We start from the raw sequence: 22,081 nt of genomic DNA, 5'->3' as shown, positions 1-22,081 counted from the left end.
TAAGGCTATTCTCACACTATTATTCTGCTTTAATCTGTTGAGAGAAAAGAGAGGAGTTCTCTACCTTTTTAGATTCTGGGGCTCCTTTCCACATGCACGTGTGACATGTCACCTTGTGTCTAATAACCCCAAGGGGTGCAAAAATCCCCTGGAGTCCAGGCCAAGAGTCCCAGAATGAGAGCACAGGGGACTGATAGAAGCAGGGCGCAGACCACTGAGACCACGTGCACCTCAATCATTCTAGAAAAGCAGGGCAGCAGGGGAGATGGCCGACAGGCCTTCTTCCCTTCACTCTGCTCCTACCTGATTTCTTGAAATGCTTCCATCCACTGGGTCACTGTACTCAAAGTTATCAGCCTTCTCCACAGTGTACACTTTGTCACTGGCTGAGAACTGCTTCCCCACAAAGGAGCGATCCAGCACAAGAGCCTCTAAATCCTTCATCATTTTGTTTGCACTGTCAGCGTCCACCTCCTCATAGTCGTACCTGGAGGAAGCCACATGGCTGAGGCCTGTGCTGACTTCAGATCAGACCCAGCATATCAATCAGCACTTCCTTCAGTGGTTCTTTGGCCCTCCCCCAAAACCATCTAACTTCAGAAGGAGCTGCAAAGAAATATGGGCCTGACAATCACTGGGGATGAAACAGGCCAGGGATGAAAGGAAGGGTTTGGAGGATTTCAGGGAAGGGTTATAAACTTCTGAATAAGCAGAAAACACCTACTTTGGCACTTATACAGAATAAAGCTCTAAGAAGCTTCAAAGGCTTTTTGAGAGATACTCTCTAACCTTTAATCACAACATCCCGAGGAGACGGAATTAGAATCAATGTTATCTCTGGAGGACTCTCCCGAAGGAGCATGTAATTCAGGCCCTTCTTTTCTAAATTCCGGGAGCTTCTTTGGACTGAATGCTGGGACTGCTCCCAGCATGGAGCCTGCCTGAGGCTGGTGAAATTTTGACTAAGGGGCATTCCGGTCTCCACAGCAGCTTCCTAAAGCAAAGCCAAGTTTTCACTGATCAGATGAAGAAGCCCAACACTGACTCTACATCTGAGGGGACTCCCTTCTTTCAGGAGGATTGTGTTCTGATCCAAAGTGCTTTGGATTCATCCTGACAGAGGAGGCCTGGTGGGGCTGGTGCAGGTGCAGAAAGGCGAAGGGGGAAAAATGCTTATCACAAGTGAAATTTTATGACAATTATTTTTTTCTTTCCTCTTGACATCTTTCTTAATCATGTTAAAGACTCTTACATGTGGCTTTTCTTGACCTAATGGTACACAAGCCTCTTGAGAAAGTTATTTTCTAGAGGTTCAAGATACCAGATTCTATTATTTATTTGCCATAGTGAAACAAATACGGTATGTACAAATAAGATATTTCTTTGAGACATGAGAAGTATCAGGGAATTAAGGCCAGTCTATTCTGGCTACAAGAGTCCATGGATTAAACAGACCCCTTAATCTTGAAGTCAGCTCTTCTCCCCGCCAGCAAGAAATTACAACCAGGTGTGTGTGTTTTATGTCTGTCACCTTGGGGTGTGCAAGGGAAATGTTTTATAAATCCTAGGCGCAGAGGGGTGCAATGGGAAGAGTCTGGGCTTTACATTCAGACAGAATGGCCTAGGGGTCCAGCCTCTGCTGGTTGTTAATTATGTAACTATCTATCAGTTGCACCATCTCTTATGATCTCAGTTGGCTCGAGGCTGGCATGAGAGGCACACAAAAATGCCTAGTACTTTTACGCAATAAGTGGACACATAACTCATCATAAATGTAGGTTTTAAGAACTTTTTTTTTTTTTTTTGCAGTTTTTTGCTGGAGCTGGGTTTGAATCCGCCACCTCCAGCATATGGGGCCGGCACCCTACTCCTCTGAGCCACAGGTGCCACCCTAAGATCTTGTTGTTTGATACTTGTTTGATACTTGGTTAGCAGTTATATTTGATAATTAATAAAAATAATTTTTTTATGGAGATGATCAACTTATTCAAGAGTGACCCTTTCTCTGAACAAACTCTCCTGACCTTTCTCCTTCCACTCTAGCTATGGGTCATCTGTAGGCGGCATTCATTTATCTATTCGAAACACACACATTTCTACAATGATGTAGGGGTTTAGGGCACAAAATCTACAGTGACTTAGGTGTCTGGGGGCATAAAACCAGACATGCTCCTATTTTTATGATACTCTAAAATGATATAGCATTTTCCACATTTTTTATCTCATGGCACCCTTGAACCTACAGTTAAGTTTCCGCAGCACATTTAAATTATGTTGATCAAAAAAAGAGAAGAAAAGAATATACTTACTATGCCTTGAACTTCTTTTCAAAAATAATTTAATTAATGATCTTTTTTTTTTTTTTTTTTTTGAGACAGAGTCTCACTTTGTTGCCCTCGGTAGAGTGCTATGGCGTCACAGCTCACAGCAATCTCCAACTCCTGGGCTTAGGTGATTCTCTTGCCTCAGCCTCCTGAGTAGCTGGGACTACAGGAGCCCACTACAATGCCCGGCTATTTTTTGTTGCAATTCTCATTGCTGTTTTAGCTGTCGGGCCAGGTTCGAACCCATCACCCTTGGTATATGGGGCCGGTGCCCATATACCAACCCACTGAGCCACAGGCGCTGCCCTTAATTAATGATCTTTAAAATTTTTCGTAGCACACCTAAGACCCTCTCAGGGCACACCAGAGTGCTGTGGCACATGGGTTGAAAATCACTGGTCTAGACAGTTCATGGCTGCCTGTCTGAACTCCTTGGTTTTTCTGTCTGTTAGAGAGTAGAGATTCTTGCCGTGGCTCTCAGGACTAGTGTGCGGTGCCAGGTGGCAGTTATTCCTTTGCCTCCACAAAAGAATAGCTTAAGAGACCAATGAACTTGTCCAAAGTCAATAGAGGGATTCTGACTGAGAAACCCACGATGTTCAAGGTTAAATTCTTCCATAACTACCCAGAGAGCATGGACTATAGAACCTGGAATATATTTTTAAATTCTCTAGTCTAACCAGGTGCAGTGTTCACACCTGTAATCCCAACACTTTGGGAGTCAAGGCATGAGAAGTGTTTGAACCCAGGAGTACAAGATGCCCTTGCGCAAGAGTGAGACCCTACAAAAAAAAAAAAAAAAAAAAGAGTGAAACCCTGTTTCTACAAAAAATAGAAAAATTAGCCAGGACTGGTGGTATGCACCTGTAGCCCCAGCTATTCAGGAGGTTGAGGCAGGAGGATTGCTTGAGCCTAGCAGTTTGAGGCTGCAGTGAGCTGGGATGGTGCTGTGTGCCTGGGCGCCAGACTCTTGTCTCAAAAATAAAGAAAAGTAAATTCTCAAATTTTCTAGTCCATCTCACCCATTTTATAGAAAAGCCAACTGGAAAAGGTCCAGAGAAATTATACCCATTCATTTCTTACAGGCAAACAATTTAACTAATTTTTAAAATCTTATTTCTTTCCCATAATTAGAATACAGAGCTCCAAGAAAATTTTTGATGGATTTTTTTACACTTACTGGGGGAAAGGAAAACTGGACTTAGTGAAAAGCACTACTGTCAAAAAAATTTTTAATGCTTTTTTAAAATAGACATGTGTATGATAAAGAATTACTAAGTGTTCTAAGTATTTTGTTCACTGCTGAATCCCCGTACCCCACAGAAAGTAGGTATACAGTAAATATTTGCTGACTCAATTATTGAAGCATTAACAAATACAAAGGCTTTGGGGCCTATTTTAATGAGTCAGTAAGGCTGATCTGGATTAAGCAGATCCACCCTTTAAGAAATTATGAAATAGGATTCCATATTTCATTTACTCCTCTCAATAGCTAGACTGTTGTTCCCATTTCCACAGATGAGAAAACTGAGTACAGACAGAGGAGTGAAATCCCCAGTCTGGTAAGGGGAAGGAATAAAGTCCTTTTCTCTGACTCTAAACCCAGTATTACAATCAAGTCCGCCTGACGGGTACATTTAAAACTGCTTATAAGGCACTTATTCTTTTGATTAGGTTAGCTAAATTTTTAAGCCTAATTCTTCATGGCTAACATAAAAGTTGACTTCATTTCAACCTTGACTGAATTATTTTAAAACATCTCTAGTTGCTGGAGGCTGGATGAAGGTCTTATCATCACTTAAGAGGAGAGAGACTGTGTGTACCTGAGATGTACCCTCTTCTCACACAACCTCACACCCAGCCATACTTACCTGGTGAAGAAATTCCTGCCATACTTTTGCCAGTGATCCTTAAGAATGTCTTCTACACTCTGTTTGCGGGTGGCGAGGATGGAGAGCCAGGCGAGCACAGCCCACAGGCCATCCTTCTCACGGATGTGGTCAGAACCTGGAGGGGCAGAGCCAGGTGCTGTGAGGAGTGAGATTTCTCCAAATACTTGAGCATAAACTCAGCAGTATGCATCCTAAAATGTCAGAAAACTTGACTGTGGACTTGGCACAGAAGGGGTCACATATTGAAGAAAAACCACATGATACAGAAAACAATTGGATGCTTCCCAAAGTAACTTAGAAATTTAAGGCAACTGCCAATAAAAATGTCAGTGAGGTAATTAAGTGGAACTTAATGTATCAATTATAAAGTATTAATGTGAAGACAAAACAAAAACAATGCTAAACAAACAGCAGAACGTGACATTATAAAATTCCGATAAGTAGTCTAGTAGCTTAATGGACAAAAGAAAAACCTAGAAAGAGGCCTAAACACACATGAGGCTTCAGCATGAGATAAAAGTGTCACTTCTGGCTATGCAAAAAAGAATAGATTCCTTTTTTTTAATGTTTAACTTTTTTTCTCACATTGGCCTTTTATTTTTTATTTATTTATTTTTGAGACAGACTCTCCTTCTGTCACCTGGGTAGAATGTTGTGGTGTCCTCACAGCTCACGGCAACCTCAAATTGCTGGGTTCGAGTGATCCTCCTGCCTCAGCCTCCCAAGTAGCTGCGACTACAGGTGCCCGCCACAATGCTCCATTATTTTTTTTTTATTTTTTGCAGTTTTTGGTTTGAACCACCTCTGGCATATGGGGTGAGGGCCCTACTCCTTTGAGCCACAGGCGTCACCCTGCTCTGTTATTTTTTCTGTTTTTGGTAGACATGGAGTCTTGCCCTACTCCTTTGAGCCACAGGCGTCACCCTGCTCTGTTATTTTTTCTGTTTTTGGTAGACATGGAGTCTTGCTCTTGCTCAGGCTGGTCTGGAACTCCTACTTTCTACCTTTAAACTCCCTTATTCTGAAAAAAGCAGACTACTTTGAGCTCTATTTTCTGATTTCTGAAAAATCACAGGACTCCACACAATCCTTCCATAAGCATGCTTTCCATACTATTGTAACTTAAATTCTTTATCTGCCTGCTGCTTCCTCTGCCTCCCACTGGTTCTTGTCCTTCTGGGAATTGCCAGGGCAGCTGGCACGATGCTGGCCATGTAGGAGGCATGTGGTGCTAAATCTTTTCCCTCCCTTCTTCATCCTTTCAGACCCAGCTTAAACGTCCTCTCCTCTTAGAGACTAGCTCCCAGCTTCTCTAAGTAGTTAAGGAGCTCCTTTCTCTTTTCCTAAAGCAACCACACTAAACATCTGGGGTCCACCCCTTCTGAGCATCAATCAGCTGTTTACAGGCCTCTCTCCCTCTAGCCACACACTTTTCAGAGGCATCTCTTACTTATCCTCATAACCGAGTCTGATGACTAGCGCAGCACAAGGGATACGGTAAATTACTAATTGTGTCTTCACATGAATGAATGAGTCAACTAATTAACCTACTCCAATATTTTCATTTTCTATTTTTGGTGCATAAAAACATACAACTTTTTCTATCAAAACATTTTTCTCTTCAATGGGATACCATTTTTAGAAGTTCTTAAGTTTTAAGTTACAGTTCTTAAAATCTGGATGCTAGCAATACTAGAAATAGTAAGCAGTATTTTAGTTTTATGCAACAAACTTTCTATGTTTACCTAGTTTTATATCTATGGACTTCTGTTTGCCTTTGCGGCTATAATAAGGAACAGTTAGCTCACTGCCTCTTTCAGCTTTTGCAAATGCTATATTTTGGCAGTCGCTCATCCTCAGAAGCGACTGGGGATTTATGACAGTCGTACACAGCTTGGAGTTATTTGTCCGAGCTGTTTTTGTTTTCTCCTCTCTCTCTTTCTTTATTCTTTTGTGGTGAGACTGAGTGTACAGGAGGCAAAGTTCCCTTGTGCTTTTTCTGCTCTAAGTGAAGAACTTGGGTTTATAATTTTGTATGGTAATAAATACAAAATCTAAAAGTCTTATTCAACTCTGATAAAGTACTTGGAGATTAACTAAATCATACATGTAATACTACAAATGAAATATCTACCTTGGGTACCATAAACAGCTATCTTAAACCTATTGCAACTGTATAACCCTCTTCCCTTTCAGATACTTAGGCTAATCTCACTGACCACGTTGGATGTGTCAAAACTCTAGGTAATTTGATCAATACTTAGGAAGGCTGAATACATTTCATTTTCTTCAGCATTCTGATGAACAATGGTGTATTTCCAGTGAAAAAAGGCAATGGTACATGGACGCGTTTCTAAAGCTATAATTTTTACAGTTGTGACTTATTAGCAAAAGCTTGACACTTGGGAATCAGAAAACATGAATTTGAGGCTCTGTTACTTACAAGCTATTTGAATTTGGGCAAGTTACTTGATTTTCTGAGCCTCAGTTTCTTCAACTATCAAATGGGATTAATGCTAACCTCTGTCCCACAGTCATCTGAGATTACTATGATAAAGCGAGTGGAAATATTTTAGAAACTGTTAGGCACTACATAAATGCAAGATACCATTATGAATAAAGAGAGCAACAAAAACCATATTTTATGGAAAATTCTTTTCCACTGATCTTATACAACTTTCAAGAAATAATGCTTCTTAACTATGCATATTGAATAAGAAAAGAGAAGAATGTAACCCAATATGCTCTTTCCTCTGGGCACTGGGATTACAGTGTTTTTTCCTCCATCCTTATTTTCCCATAATGAATATGAATTACTTGTATAATTATGTTTTACTTTTTAAAAAGTAAAAGAAGCCAAGCTCACTTATCTGTGCAGAGGAGAGCACCGTCAGCAAAGGCCACAGGTCCTGGCTGACACCGGGCAGGGCAGGCTTTGCCTGAGTCTCTTTGGCTCAGGGACTGAGGGCGTGCAGGGGATTCTGCCCCTTCAGCATCTCGAAACACCTGTCACTTTGCTTTGGCCTAATCAGCACCTTGTGATAAGCACAGACTCAGCTCAGTCAGGGCATACGCTGGGTCTCAGCCAATAAAAATGTCAACCCTGGCTGAGGAAGCCAAGAGCTAACAGTTTAGGGATCACACCTACCAGTGTGGGCATTTTAGGATCCGCCTGGCTTCTGCCCCTGCCAGCCCAGGCCTGAGGATGGGGGCATGGCAGCTGACAACTAGCTACCTGGAGTTGTCTGAAAGTGCCCCGGTCTGGCTGGCTGGCTATCTCTGTCCTGCCCATTTCTGTCTCTCCTGTAGCCTCCTGCCTGAGAATTCCCACCCCACAGGCACCCATCCGCCTGGCTAACATCTCCTGCAATGCCTCACCTTCGTCCTCATCCAGGCTGCTCTCTTCGCCCCTCTGTGCTCCTACCATCCCCTTGATCACGCCCCACCCTATACTATGAGTGGTACCCCCTAACTCCCACGCCAGGGCTGACCTGCACCAGCTCTCAGTAAGTGTTTGCTCAAAGAAAGGCCAGGCCCCAGCTGACCAGCTAGGAGGCTCCACGAAGTCCTGTCCTCTCCATCTGCACTGCGCCAATGATTTCACTTGGAAAGGAAGGTGAGCCCCTTTCTAGCCCTCAGGAGCTGTCCCCAGGGACTCTCAGACTCTCTTATAGCCAGGGTTATAGTTACTGCAATGGCTCCTGCAGTAACTGCCCCTGGACGGGTAGTAAGTACATGACAGGCAAGAGGTACGACCTCACCAAACTCACTTCACATTCAATACACACGCATCAGTGCTGGCACGTTCCAGGTACACAAGAAAATACCAAGGTGATAAAAGGGAGAACTATGGGGCTGAAGTGGATGGAAGCCGAATGAGAGGAGCTCTGCACCGAGAGGACTGAGTGAGATTCACATCACCCAGGCTGAGTCAAGCGGCAGACACAAGAAAGTAGAAGAAAAACAACAGGTGTGAGCCCAGCTCGCACAGGAAGGGAGACTCCTCCCCACAAACAGGACTCTGTGGTGGGTGACCAGCCAGACAGCGAACAGGCTTCAAATGTCTCCTCACCTTGTCCCACAGGAGAGCAGCTGTTAAGTCCCAGTCCTCCTTCATTACTGAGGTCCCACCACTGAGACTGGGCCCCATTCTGTCTGGCATAAGAGACCAAATATTTTTCCTGTAATTCTGAGCACTCAGATCACCCCGCCCCCGACCCTAGCTGCCGGAAGGACTGTCCCTGTAGAGTCCAGAGTGTTTGACGAGCTCACTGGGAAGCTGGGAAGCCTGCCGCTGAGTTGCAACATGAGAACAGTAGCATGGCAGTCCAAGCTTCTGTGGGTAGAGGGTGAACTACCATCTCCAGCCCCTCAAGGCTCTCTGAGCTTCATTGGTGGGGGCAGGACCAGGGTTTAAGTGACTTTGGACTGAACCTTGGGTCTCAGGCCTCCAGACCAGGCAGCTCTCTGAGCTCAATTGGGGGACAGGGCCATGGTTTAAGTGACTTTGGACTGAACTTTGGACCTCTGGCCTCCACCAGGCAGGGCCCTCTGAGCTCAACTGGGTGGGTGGGGCTGGGGTTTAAGTGACTTTGAACTGAAGTTTGATCCTTTGGCCTCCACCAGGCAGGGCTCTCTGAGCCCAACTGGGTGGGCGAGGCTGAGGTTTAAGTGACTTTGGACTGAATTTTGGATTAACACTCTCCACTGGGTGGAGGCTCTCTGAGCTCAAGTGGGTGGGCTGTGCCTGGTGCCTGAAAGACTTTGTCTGAGCTCTGGGCCTATGCTGCCTACAGAGCTGCAGCCCTCAGCACTCGATTGGCTGGATGGTGCCCAGCGCATAAGGATCTCTCCTGAACTCTGGGTCAGCACTGTCAGCAGGGCAGCCTCGTGAGCTTGATTTGGTATGTGGAGCCAGCACTGGCAGAGAGACTTTACTTGGAACTCTGGGCCAGTACCACTACTGATTCTTGCCCCCCCCGGAAACACTATCTGGGGCTACGGATTCACCACTTGTCTGCCTTTGTTAGTGCAGTGGTGGCACGGCAATGGTGACAAGTGGACTCATCAGGGAAAACCTACCAATTCAATTTAAAAAGTATAATTAACATATTAAAAAAGAGAAAAAGAGTAAGAAACTGAAAATACTCATGAAGAAGAATCAGCTGAAGAATTCTGGCAACATGAGAAATCAGAGGAGATCAACGGCTCCTGGGGGTGTCAAAGAAAATACAACAGAGAATCCCATCCACAGAGAAATTGCTGAAATGTCAGAAAGAGAATTCAGACTATGGATGGCAAATAAGATAATGGGAATGGAGGAAAAAATGGAGACAGAGAACCAAAATACAGTTTAGAAGTTGTCTCAAGAAATTAATGAATTCAAAGACAAAGTCACCAAGGATATGGACATAATGAGGAAAGATATAACAGAGCTTAAGGAACTGAAAAAGGTATTTGAGAAGCTTCAAAATACAGTATAGTCCCTCAGAAAGCATTGAGCAATGAGAAGAAAGAATCTCAGATAAAGAAGAAAAGACTTTTGAACTATCCCAAGCATTCAAAGAGACAGAAAAATGGAAAAAAAGAATAAAATATTCCCTGAGAGAGTTATGGGATCATTCCAAGAAACCAAACATCTGAATTATGGAGATACCTGAAGGAGAAGAGGATGGTCCCAAAGGCACAGATTCTCTGTTCCAAGACATTATGGCAGAGAACTTCCCAAGTATTGCAAGAGACACAGAAATTCAGATAGTAGATAGTTTCAGAACCCTAACACAACTCAATCCAAACCATCTCCTAGACACATTGGAATTAATTCTGCCAATGTTAATACGAAGGAGAAACTTCTACAAGTAGCCAAGCATAAGAAAAGTATTCCTTATAAAGGGAAAGGTATAAGGATGACTGCAGATCTTTCAGCTGAAACTTTCCAAGCAAGAAAAGGATGGTCATTGACCTTTAACCTTCTTAAACAAAATAATTTCCAGCCCAAGATCCTAACTGAGTTTCATTTATGATGGAGAAATCGAATACTTCACTGACATCTACATGCTGAGGACATTTGCCATGACTCGACCAGCTCTACAGGAAATACTCAGACTCATTTCTCATAACAATCAATAGGAGGGTACACCACCAGAGTAAACCTACCCAGAAATTAAAGAACGAAGCCTACCTTCCACAATGGTGAGAAGCATAAAATTAAGCTCTAGACTTCTAAAAAACAAGAGGACCAAAACTCTTCCACATTTACCAATTCTCTCAATTTATGTGAATGGTTTGAACTCCCCTTTAAAGAGGCATAAGCGATAAATAAATAAATAGGCATAGGCTAGCTGACTGGATACAAAAACTCAGGCTAGATATCTGTTGCCTACAAGAAACTCAGCTTACCTCAAAAGATAAAACAAGACTCGGGGTGAAGGGATGGGCGATGGTATTTAAGGCAAATGGAAAGCAGAAAAAAGCTGGGGTTGCAATCTTGTATGTGGATACAATGGGATTCAAACCAATAAAAATAATGGAAGACAAAGATGGACACTTCATACTGGTCAAGGGAAATACATCTATGCATGCTATCAGAATGCTCCTCGATATATAAAACAAACCCTAACTGATCTGAATGATATGATATCTTCCCACACTATTAAATAGTTGGAGATTTTAATACACCATTGGCAGTACTGAACAGATCCTCCAAGTAGTAACTAAACAAATAAATAAATAATGGACTTAAACAAGACCCTAGAACAAATGGACTTAACAGACATTTACAGAACACTTGATCCTAACAAAACTGAATACACATTCTTCTCATCAGCCCATGGATCATCTTCCAAAATTGATCCTACCCTGTTTTCCCGAAAATAAGACAGTGTCTTATTTTAAGGTGTGCTCCCATAGATGTGTTAGGTTTTATTTTCAGGGGACGTCTTATCTTTCCTGTAAGTAGGTCTTATTTTTGGAGGATGTCGTATTTTTGGGGAAACGGGGTATCTTAGGCCACAAGGCCAACCTCAACAAAATAAAAAGTATAGAAATTATCCCCGGTACCTTCTCAGACCATCATGGAATAGAAGTTGAACTCAATAGCAACAGAAATCTTCATACTCAAATAAAGTCATGGAAACTAAATAACCTTATGCTGAATGATAGCTGGGTTACTGACAAAATCAAGAAGGAGATCATTAGATTTCTGGAAGAAAACAATAATGAAGACACAAACTATCAAAACCTGTGGGATACTGCAAAAGCAGTCCTTAGAGGGAAATTCATAGCATTAGATGCCTTCATCAAGAAAATAGAAAGAGAGCAAGTCAGCAACCTAACGGGCCATCTCAATCAAACGGAAAAGGAAGAACAATCTAATCCCAAACCCAGCAGAAGAAAAGAAATAACCAAAATTAGAGCAGAACTAAATGAAATTGAAAACCAAAGAATTACTCAGAAGATCAGTGAAATAAAAAGTTGGTTCTTTGAAAAGATTAATAAAATTGATTAACCCTTGGCTAGATTAACCAGAAACAGAAAAACAAGATCTCTAAAAACTACAATCAAAAATGATAAAGGTGAAATAACAACAGATGCCACAGAAATACAAAAGATTCTCAACAATTACTACAAAAACTCTATTCCCAGAAATATGAAAATGTAGAGGAGATGGACCAATATCTAGAAACACAATCCCTTCTAAAACTCAGACAAAAAGACTTAGTACTTGAATAGACCAAGATCAAGTACTGAAATTGCATCAATTATAAAAATCTCCCCAAAAAGAAAAGCCCTGGACCAGATGGTTTCACACCAGAATTCTATCAAACCTTCAAAGAGGAACTAGTTCCTATAATGCATAAACTTTTCCAAAATATAGAGAAAGAAGGAATCCTCCCCAACACATTCTATGAAGCAAATATCACCCTGATTCCCCAACCAGGAAAGGACCCAACAAAAAAAGAAAACTATAGACCAATATCACTAGTGAATATTGATGCAAAAATATTCAACAAGATATTAGCAAACAGAATACAACAACACATTAAAAAGGTTATACACCATGATCAAGTGGGTTTTATCCCAGAGACACAAGGTTGGTTCAATATATGCAAATCTAAAAATATAATACATCACATAAATAGAATCAAAAACAAAGACCATATGATTTTTTCAATTGATGCAGAAAAGGCTTTTGACAATATCCAACATACTTTCATGATAAAAACACTCATGAAAATAGGCTTAGATGGAACATTCCTTAAGCTGATAGAGATTATCAGCTAGTATCATACTGAATTGAGTAAAACTGAAAGCATTCCCACTCAAATCTGGAACCAGACAAGGATGCCCACTGTCTCCACTGCTATTTAACACAGTGTTGGACGTCCTAGCCAATCACAATCAGGCAAGAGAAGGAGATCAAAGGAATCCAAATGGGGGCAGAGGAGGTCAAACTCTCCCTCTTCACAGATGACAAAATCTTATACCTGGAAAACTCCAGGGACAAAACAACAAAGCTCTTAGAAGTGATCAAGGAATATAGTAGTGTCTCAGGTTACAAAATCTATCTCCACGAATCAGTAGCCTTCGTATATGCCAACAATTGTCAAGGTGAGAACAAAGTCAAAGACTCTATTCCTTTTACAATAGCACCAAAGAAGATGAAATACCTGGGAATATATCTAACAAAAGATGTGAAAGATCTCTATAAAGAGAAATATGAAACTTTGAGAAAGGAAATAGATGTCAACAAATGGAAGAACATACCATGCTCATGGCTGGGAAGAATCAACACTGTTAAAATGCCCATACTACCCAAAGCAATCTACAGATTTAAGGCAATCCCCATCAAAGCACCAATGTCACACTTTAGGGATCTTGAGAAAATAGTACTTCAATTCATATGGAACTGGAAAAAAAAATAGCAAATACAGTTCTTTGAAATAAAAACAGTTCTGGAGGCATCACATTGCCAGACTTCAGGTTATATTACAAGGCTACAGTGATCAAAACTGCATTGTACTAGCCAGAAATAGATATAGATCTATGGAGTAGGATAGAGAACCTAGAGATGAACCCAGCCACATATCATCATTTAATATTTTATGTAAAACATGCAATGGGGAAAAGAATCATTATTTAATAAATGGTGTTGGGAGAACGGGTTATCCACATGCAGAAGACTGAAACTGGACCTGCACCTCTCACCATTGACAAGAATTGATTCTCGCTGGATAAAAGATTTAAATTTAAGACATGAAACAATAAAAAGGCAGTGTGGGGAAAAACACTTGAAGGTGTTGGCCTAGGAAAAAACTTTATAAGGAAGATCCACCTAGCAATTGTAGCAATACCAAAAATAAATAACTGAGACTTGATCAAGCTAAAAAGCTTTTGCACAGCTAAGGGTACCACAATAGAGCAAACAGATGGCCCTCAGGATGGAAGAAGATTTTTGTATCTTATGAATCTGACAAAGGCCTGATAACTAGAATCTACAGAGAACTTAAACAATAAGAAAAGTGCAAACAGCCCTCTCTCAAAGTGGGCAAGAGATTTGAACAGAAACTTATCCGAAGATGACAGACTAATGGCCAAGAAACACATGAAAAAATGCTCATCATCCTTAGTCATCAGAGAAATGCAAACCAAAACCACTCTAAGATATCACCTAACCCCAGCAAGATTAGCCCACATCACAAAGTCCCAAAACACCAGATGCTGGCGTGGATGTGGAGAGAAGGGAAAACTTCTACACTGCTGGTGGGACTGCAAACTAATACAGACCTTTTGGAGAGAAGTATGGAGAATCCTCAAAGATCTAAATGTAGACCTTCCATTTGACACTACAATCCCATTATTAGGTATCTACCCAGAAGAACAAAAATCATTTTACCACAAAGACATTTGCACTAGAATGTTTATTGTGACTCAATTCATAATCGCCAAGTCATGGAAGCAAACTAAGTGCCCATCAACCCATGAATGAATCAACAAACTGTGGCATATGTATACCATGGAATATTATTCAGCCATTAAAAAAGCCTTTACATCTTTTAAATTCACCTGGATGGAGTTGAAATACATTCTTCTTAGTAAAGTATCACAAAAATGGAAAAATAAATATCCAATGTATGCCATATTCATATTTATATGAAATCAATACATGAATAATTACATGTTCCTAAGAACAATAAAACACTATTATAGTCCAGTTCGGGGGTAGAAGGAAGTGGGAGGGGGTCAGGGGAGGATGTATGGCAGGAGGGAGGGGCATGAGGATCTCTCTGGAAGTGAGAACAATGTAACCTAAATATTGTATCCTCATTAATTTGAATAAAGTTAAAAAAATAAAAAGAAAAGAAAATACCAAGGTGAGTAAGGCATGTCTCCTGCCCTCACAGAGGGCTCAGACAGACAAGTGGAGGAGACAGATACAGGCAACAGTCCAGTGGAGTTGGTTATAAGGGCACAAGCTCAGCTCTACTGGAGCATTCTGTCTGGGACCTCACCAGGCATGGGACCTAGTACAACCTTCCCTGGGGGCTTTACCTGCAGGGAAATGGATGGGCAGAGAACAGAATAGAAAGCTGGATGCCTTACACCCCAGAACCGGTTAGGTTCCCTGAGTGTAAGGCTGCCTAAGTGCCCACACTTCACCTTAATCTTGCACACTTGCAATCACCTGGCCGGGGTCTGACTCCTTCCCCAGATGGAAACCCATGGAGTGTTCCATGAGGAGGCCGTGCCTGCCAATGTGTCTGCAGAGTCTAACCCAGAGTCCAGGATACAAAGTTCAATAAACGTCTGAGGATGGAACCACGCAAAGAAGCATCAACATGAAGGACTTTTTGTAAGAAATCAAGATTAAAAGAAATCTATGAAACACGAATGCTATATTTCTAAAAGTTGGGACTACTGTATGCTGTGTTATCACTAGAACTTTTGAAAGACAGGACAGGGAAAAGATATTGCTCACTTCTGGACCAGGCCAGATCATAATTTACCAGTGTATCTCCCTGAGAAACCACACTCATCTTCCACGCGGTTTCCTAACCCTCTTGCTCAAGGCCCCTATTTTCCTCGGGAAGAGTCTCAAAAGCAGTGGCACTCTACGTCATTCAGTGACCTTACTTCCAATGTCCCAACAAGTCCGAGGTAGGACAGAATTGACACTTTGCCCTCCGTCACTGTCACCCACAGTTAGGAGGGAACCAGTTTTGTCCCATGGGGTTACCCCAACAACACACACCCCTGCCTTGATGGCGCCCCCACTCTGACTTCCTAACAGAACACATTTCTCCCCTGAGTTTGTAACGCTGACATCTGAAGAGATGTTCCAGCCTCTGTGGGTGTGAGGACCTCAGAGGAAGGCGTGTCTCCACTGCACGGGCTCCTCCTTCAACACCGGCTTCGCCAGGTGAGCCAGCCCTTGTGAAGTCCGACTCCTTCTGCACCTCTGTGCACTTAACTTTTCTTTTGTAGAAGTTCATTTCTTCTCAGAGACCCTGGACTGCTCAGGGGGAGTATGTCAAGTCCTCAGAGGAGTCCTAGGCTGCTGAGAGAGGTGAGCTGAGGACTCTGCACTGAGGTGCGGGGAAAGCAGGAAAGCACTGACCAGCTGCTCACGGCTCCTGTGCCATGCAGGACAGGACATCAGATGACTTTTAAAGTTCTTTCCCATAGCAGAGTTCTGTTTGTCTAAGCGGAAGGTGCTGAGTGAACAGTGCTCATTCACTCACTCAACAAACCTTGACTAAGCACCTCTTCTACGCTGTGGTCCTCGGGAGGCTCTCGGGATACAATGGAGAATGAGAAAAGTAAGATCTCTGTCCTCAGGGACTTACAGTCTCGTGAAGCGACAGACATTCATCAAATAATCATAAATAACTGTAAAGTCACAACCACAGTGTGTGCCATGGAGGGTGGTTAGAGGTGCCCTGTAAGCCAGTGAGCAGGTGTTTGACCTGCTCTGAAAGGTCCAGGAGGCTTCCTGAGAAATTGCCTCAGCTATCAAAATACAGAAATAAAGTGCCCTTCACTCATGTGACCTGCAGAATGCAAATATTTATATTTGTATTTTAAAAGTCACAAAATCACTAACATCCATGCTGAGAAACTCTATAAAGGAACCATTGCAAGCATTCCCAGCAAGGGGCGTAACAGGTGGAAAGTTACTGTTCTATAAATAGCGAGACCAGGAATTCAGTTAAAGAAGCTCAGCTGCAGTTACTTGTTCACAACTGTGGGAACAACATGGCTGAGCAGCCCCGTTTTATAAATGTTGATCTCAGAAATATTACTCAATAATATTTTCTTTCTTCAGAGAAAGAAAGAACTTGAGGATGGGTGGAGGGAGGGTGATTGGTGGGACCACACCTACGGTGCATCTTACAAGGGTGCATGTGAAACTTATTAAATGTAGACTATAAATGTCTTAACACAATAAGTAAGAAAATGCCAGGAAGGCTATGTTCACCAGTGTGATGAAAATATTTCAAATTGTATATAAAACCAGTGCATGGTGCCCCATGATTGCATTAGTGTACACAGCTATGATTTAATAATAAAAAAAAAAGAAAGAACTTGTGGGTTATTCTCATGATACATTCTCTATTTGGATATAAAATATATCAAAGGGAAGATAAAACCATGGTTGGCACTAGGTTAAATCACATTGTAAACGTTAACAAGGAATAGCCTAAAGTCTAATGCTCTAGGGTTCAAAGAAATCAATTCTACAAATATAACACAGGGGACTTTGCTTGACAAATGCGTCCAGGTAAAAACTTTAAGGGTTTAATTATCTACAATCTTACATAAATAATATTATGAAATGTCCTAAAAGCTAACATCGTGAAAGTTACATAAAGAAAAGTGCAGTGCCCAGCCCACTGGAACACTCATCCGCCCTGCTCGTCATGTGGCAGGCTGACCCCAGCCTGGGGGTTCAGTTCCAGCCACCACCTTCCACGGGGGCATTGTGAGCGTCAAAGCCAGCCTGGAGCTGGCTCTAAGAAAAATGTGAGATGAGGAGCCACCGGGAGAAGCAGGGACGGAGCCAGGAGAGGAAGGGTCTGAGGGCTGCCGTGAGCACTGGAAGGCAGCTGTGTGAGACAGGAGTGGCCCCAGCCGTCCTGTCATTGGGCCTGTTCCCAGCCAGTCAGCATCTGGGGCTTTTACTTAGTTCCACACGGGTCTGTGCGACAAGGTGTTACAGTATGTATTTTTATTTATTTTTGTAGAGACAGAGTCTCACTTTATTGCCCTCGGTAGAGTGCTATGGCATCACAGCTCATAGCAAACTCCAACTCCTGGGCAGAGGCGATTCTCTTCCCTTATCTTCCCGAGTAGCTGGGACTATAGGTGCCCGCCACAATGCCCAGCTATTTTAAAATACTGTATGTATTTTTTAAAATATATATCATGGTTAACTATGTTTGGGGAAACCTTTACTAACAAGATTCCTTAGTGTAGAATGTTCCAGAATCTTTAAATGTTCATGTCATTGTGAACACCCCAGATAAAGAGGTTGCTCCAGGTGTCCCAGAGCCCTCTCGTGGAACTAATACTCTTCTGCACAGCCACACGCTTGGGGACCCATGCTCAGCACCGACACAGGTACGGGAGGCACAGTGCCTGCCCTCAGAGACACCCCCATCTGTGATGTGAGGAAAGCTAACTAATACTAAGCCTGGGCTAGACGACACTGGGTGGGGGATCTCAGAGAAGAAACCACCTCACAGCTCACGGGGCATTTGTGGAGCATCCCTCGGACTGAAGCGCCATCAACACCGTGTGACGGAGGAAAGGACTGAACAGTGTGACCTGGTGATCGCTGATCAAGACTCGAGCTTTGGGACACGGTATGGTGATCGCTGATCAAGACTCGAGCTTTGGGACACGGTATGGTGATCGCTGATCAAGACTCGAGCTTTGGGACGTAACATGGTGATCGCTGATCAAAGACTCGAGCTTTGGGACATAACATGGTGATCGCTGATCAAAGACTCGAGCTTTGGGACACGGTATGGTGATCGCTGATCAAAGACTCGAGCTTTGGGACACGGCATGGTGATCACTGATCAAAGACTTGAGCTTTGGGACACGGTATGGTGATCGCTGATCAAAGACTCGAGCTTTGGGACATGGCATGGTGATCGCTGATCAAAGACTCGAGCTTTGGGACATAACATGGTGATCGCTGATCAAAGACTCGAGCTTTGGGACACGGTATGGTGATCACTGATCAAAGACTTGAGCTTTCAGACACGGCATGGTGATCGCTGATCAAAGACTTGAGCTTTGGTACATAACATGGTGATCGCTGATCAAAGACTCGAGCTTTGGGACATGGCATGGTGATCGCTGATCAAAGACTCGAGCTTTGGGACACGGCATGGTGATCACTGATCAAAGACTCGAGCTTTCAGACACGGCATGATGATCACTGATCAAAGACTCGAGCTTTGGGACACGGCATGGTGATTGCTGATCAAAGACTCGAGCTTTTGGACACGGCATGGTGATCGCTGATCAAAGACTTGAGCTTTGGGACACGGCATGGTGATCGCTGATCAAAGACTCACGCTTTGGGACACGGCCTGCCTCCACTGTGGGCATCGCTCAGCCCCAAGACTCCTCCATCCTTAATACCTTCCAATTTTAGCAAGTCAATTTACTGCCAAAAAACACTGCCACTCTCTCAAGGATATTAAATTGCTTAGAACTTAGTAAATCTGTGCCTCAGATTTACCAGCTCGTTCTACACACCCCACCTCCAGGCTCGCAGGAAAGCAACGGGGTCCGTACTCTGTTTTGTGTAACTCGGCGTGGACTGGGCTGACCTGCAAGGCTGAGGGAATGCTTGGTTCTGATCTTTTCTTTGCTAAGGAGTGACAGTACTGAAGGGCCAAGAAAATCAGTCCTTTTACTTCAGAATATTAAGTAGAGAGAACAGAAGAGATGTGGCCACTTAAGGACCTGGCAATCTGGCTGGAAGCCAAGACATGGGAATGAGCCACACCTCTCAATAGGTGTGTAGCGAAGAGAGTGATGTAGGCAGTGAAGCCGCAGGAGTTCAGGGCAGTGTGCGGAAGGGGCGGGGAGGGGGTTCGGGGGGAGAGAGCGCAGAGACTGCCCTGAGCGCCTCAGGTAACCCTGAGGAGAGGCGCTCCCCTCTTCACCGCCTGACAATCACACACGCACCCTCATAGAACATAATCCGATTTCTCCATCACCCAGCAAGTTAGTTCCACCTTCCTGGTCTTCCTTCATTTAACCTTGAAAATCATAAATTGTTGCTACAGAAAACTTGGGCCTATGAAAAAGAAGGATTTAACACTGTGTCGACATCCTCTCTTAAACAAAAATAGAAATGCACTCCTTCCATCCTATTTCTTCCCAGAAACGAAAACATTTATAAAGGTTTCCTTGACCACTGAGGGAAGAAAAATATGTTTATCACTGTTTAAATCCCTGCAGACCTGACGGCCAGGTGCCCCAGGGAGGCCCCCAAACTTCCTGTCTCTGTAGCTGTGATCGTCTGAAAGTCGGAGAGCGCTCCTGGCTGAATGTGCTGTTCGGATGCATGCCCTTCCTCAGGATGGTCCTACGTAACTGTGTCTTGATTTAAGACCATCCATCAGCCACTGTTCTATTCCAGTGCCCCCTCAGCAGGCTAAGCGTTCCCTGGAAGCAGCAGTTGCGAGTGGACTTACCCGTCCCGAAGCTCTCCTCTCCACAGAGAGACAGTTTGCCTGCATCCATCAAATTCCCAAAAAACTTCCAGCCAGTTGGGGTCTCATACAAAGCGATCTTTGTAGCATTAGCCACCCTTGAAAGGCATGAAATCAAAGTTACATCACAGCAGGCCTGTCGGCATGGCCACGTGGGGATGGAAAAGGGCAATGTGATTGTGATCAAGGGTCCCATTTAGCACAACTCAAAGGTGCACATAATTCTAAGACTGGTGGGAAATCATAAGAGAAAACTCGTGCACAATGGGCTATTCTACGTGGATTCAGAGCAGGGGAAGAAGAGGAAGAAGAAAGAATTAATTCAGAACACTAAGTTTAATATTTTAGAAGAAACAACAGTAGTAAAATATGCAGAGCTGTTTTCCAGGCTATTTAAACCCATGTTTCTATTTTTTTCTACAAAAAAAAAAATAAAAAGAAAAAGAAAGAAAGAAAAATTACCCGGGCATCAAAGCACACACTTATAGTCCCAGCTACTTGGGATACTGAGGCAGGAGAATCACTTGAGTCCAGGAGTTTGAGGTTGCAGTAAGCTACGATGATGCCACTGCACTCTAGCTGGGTGACAGAGATGTTTCAAAATAACTAACTAAATAAAATAAAATGGGGTTGTACACACCACTTACCTCATGGGGTTGGTCTAAGAATTAAAACGTATAAAGGATTTGGTGTCTAGGACAAGGTAACGTTCAGTGAATACTAAGTGTTTCTATAAGAGCCCAGATATATAAGTCTACTCTCTTCTCTGGCCTGAACTTTTACTCATTAATTCATTTATTCTTTCATTCAGCAAACATTTTCTGGGCATCTGACATATTAATTAGTATCTTCCCTAGTCCTCATCTGTCATTTATTACTTTTATTATTTAATTTTTCAGATGTGATCTCGTAAGCCACCTTAAAGCCTTTGCAGAACAAAGTGACAGGTAATAAACGACAAATACACCAACATCAGAATCTGAGACACCAACTCTTTATCCTCACTGATTTCTATCTCATAAAAACTGAATGTAAATTTTTTTTTAACCTATTTGAACTTTCTGTTTAGATTTTGCACCAATGAACATTCACTGTGTTCGTGTGTGCCTGGGTGATCTACATGTGATCTAAAGTCACTTCAGTCTGTTCTTTCACCCGAAACCTGTGCGTCCTGTAAAGGAAAGTGGTCCTCCAAAGGACGTCTCAAGGACATGGAAGTGCTACCCATTCACATACTCAATAACATTCGTTCATTTTTTAAAAATGCTGCGTGCGTTATGTGCCAGGGACACCATGGTCAGGCAGCGTCTAGGGTGGTGAATAAGGAAACCCTCTCTCTGTGGAGGGGCACAGTCCAGCAGGGCAGCTGGCCAAGCAAACAGGCAACCAGAACATGGTGTGATATATGCCAGGGGTTCGGGGGTGCAGGGTGCTGAGGAGCACAGGGGGAAGCGTCTGGTCTAGAAAGGAGCTCGCCCTTCCCCCACACGAGAACCACTCAGCACATACCAGGCACCACGTGCCTGTGCTGAAAGGGAAGGACGCGTGCCAGACACGGTGGGGCGTGGGGAGGACCAGGACAGCCCGAGATGGGAGGGCCAAGGGGAAGGTGAGACCTACCGGTCCAGGGCACCACTGGTGGGCATGCTTCGTGCAAAGCCATGGACCCCTGTCTGCTGGAAATATGGAATGCTGACGATGTTGGCAGCAATGACAGCCACAGAGTCTGAGGGGTTCACGAAAAACCCATGCTTGCCAAGAATCATGTTCCGATCCTAGTGGGGGAAGAAGATTCAAAGGAAGACTATTTTTTTTTGTTAATTAAATCGTAGCTGTGTACATTAATGTAATCATGGGGTACAATGTGTTGGTTTTAGATACAATGTCTTACTATGAAACCAATTTCATAAGAAAGCTATAACCCAATTATAGCCCAAGAAGAAGGGGAAAGGGCAGAGGGAGGGAAGGGGAGCGGGGAGGATGGGTGGAGGGAGAGTAATTGTTGGGACCACACCTATGGTGCATCTTACAAGGGTACATGTGAAATTTACTGGGCGTAGAATATAAATGTCTTAACACAATAACTAAGAAAATGCCGTGAAGGCTATGTTAACCAAAGGAAGACTTT

General features: G+C 43.2%; 1 protein-coding gene across 2 annotated transcripts in view; it reads right to left on the bottom strand.

The window, feature by feature from the left end:
* PGM1 (phosphoglucomutase 1) overlaps positions 1–22,081 on the bottom strand; it is a 77,139-nt gene that overhangs the window by 8,485 nt on the left and 46,573 nt on the right. For both annotated transcript variants that reach the window (XM_053575003.1, XM_053575004.1), the window contains exons 6-9: positions 21,574–21,728; positions 19,936–20,051; positions 4,196–4,331; positions 304–487 (exon numbers count right to left, since the gene is read on the bottom strand). In XM_053575003.1, coding sequence (XP_053430978.1) covers positions 304–487; positions 4,196–4,331; positions 19,936–20,051; positions 21,574–21,728 — 591 coding nt within the window. The remainder of the gene's footprint in view (positions 1–303; positions 488–4,195; positions 4,332–19,935; positions 20,052–21,573; positions 21,729–22,081) is intronic.

The sequence above is a fragment of the Nycticebus coucang genome, chromosome 22 (assembly GCF_027406575.1).
Source record: "Nycticebus coucang isolate mNycCou1 chromosome 22, mNycCou1.pri, whole genome shotgun sequence".
Lineage (NCBI taxonomy): Eukaryota > Metazoa > Chordata > Mammalia > Primates > Lorisidae > Nycticebus > Nycticebus coucang.
Note: the sequence above shows the minus strand (reverse complement) of the source record. Positions and strands in the feature narration are given on the sequence as shown.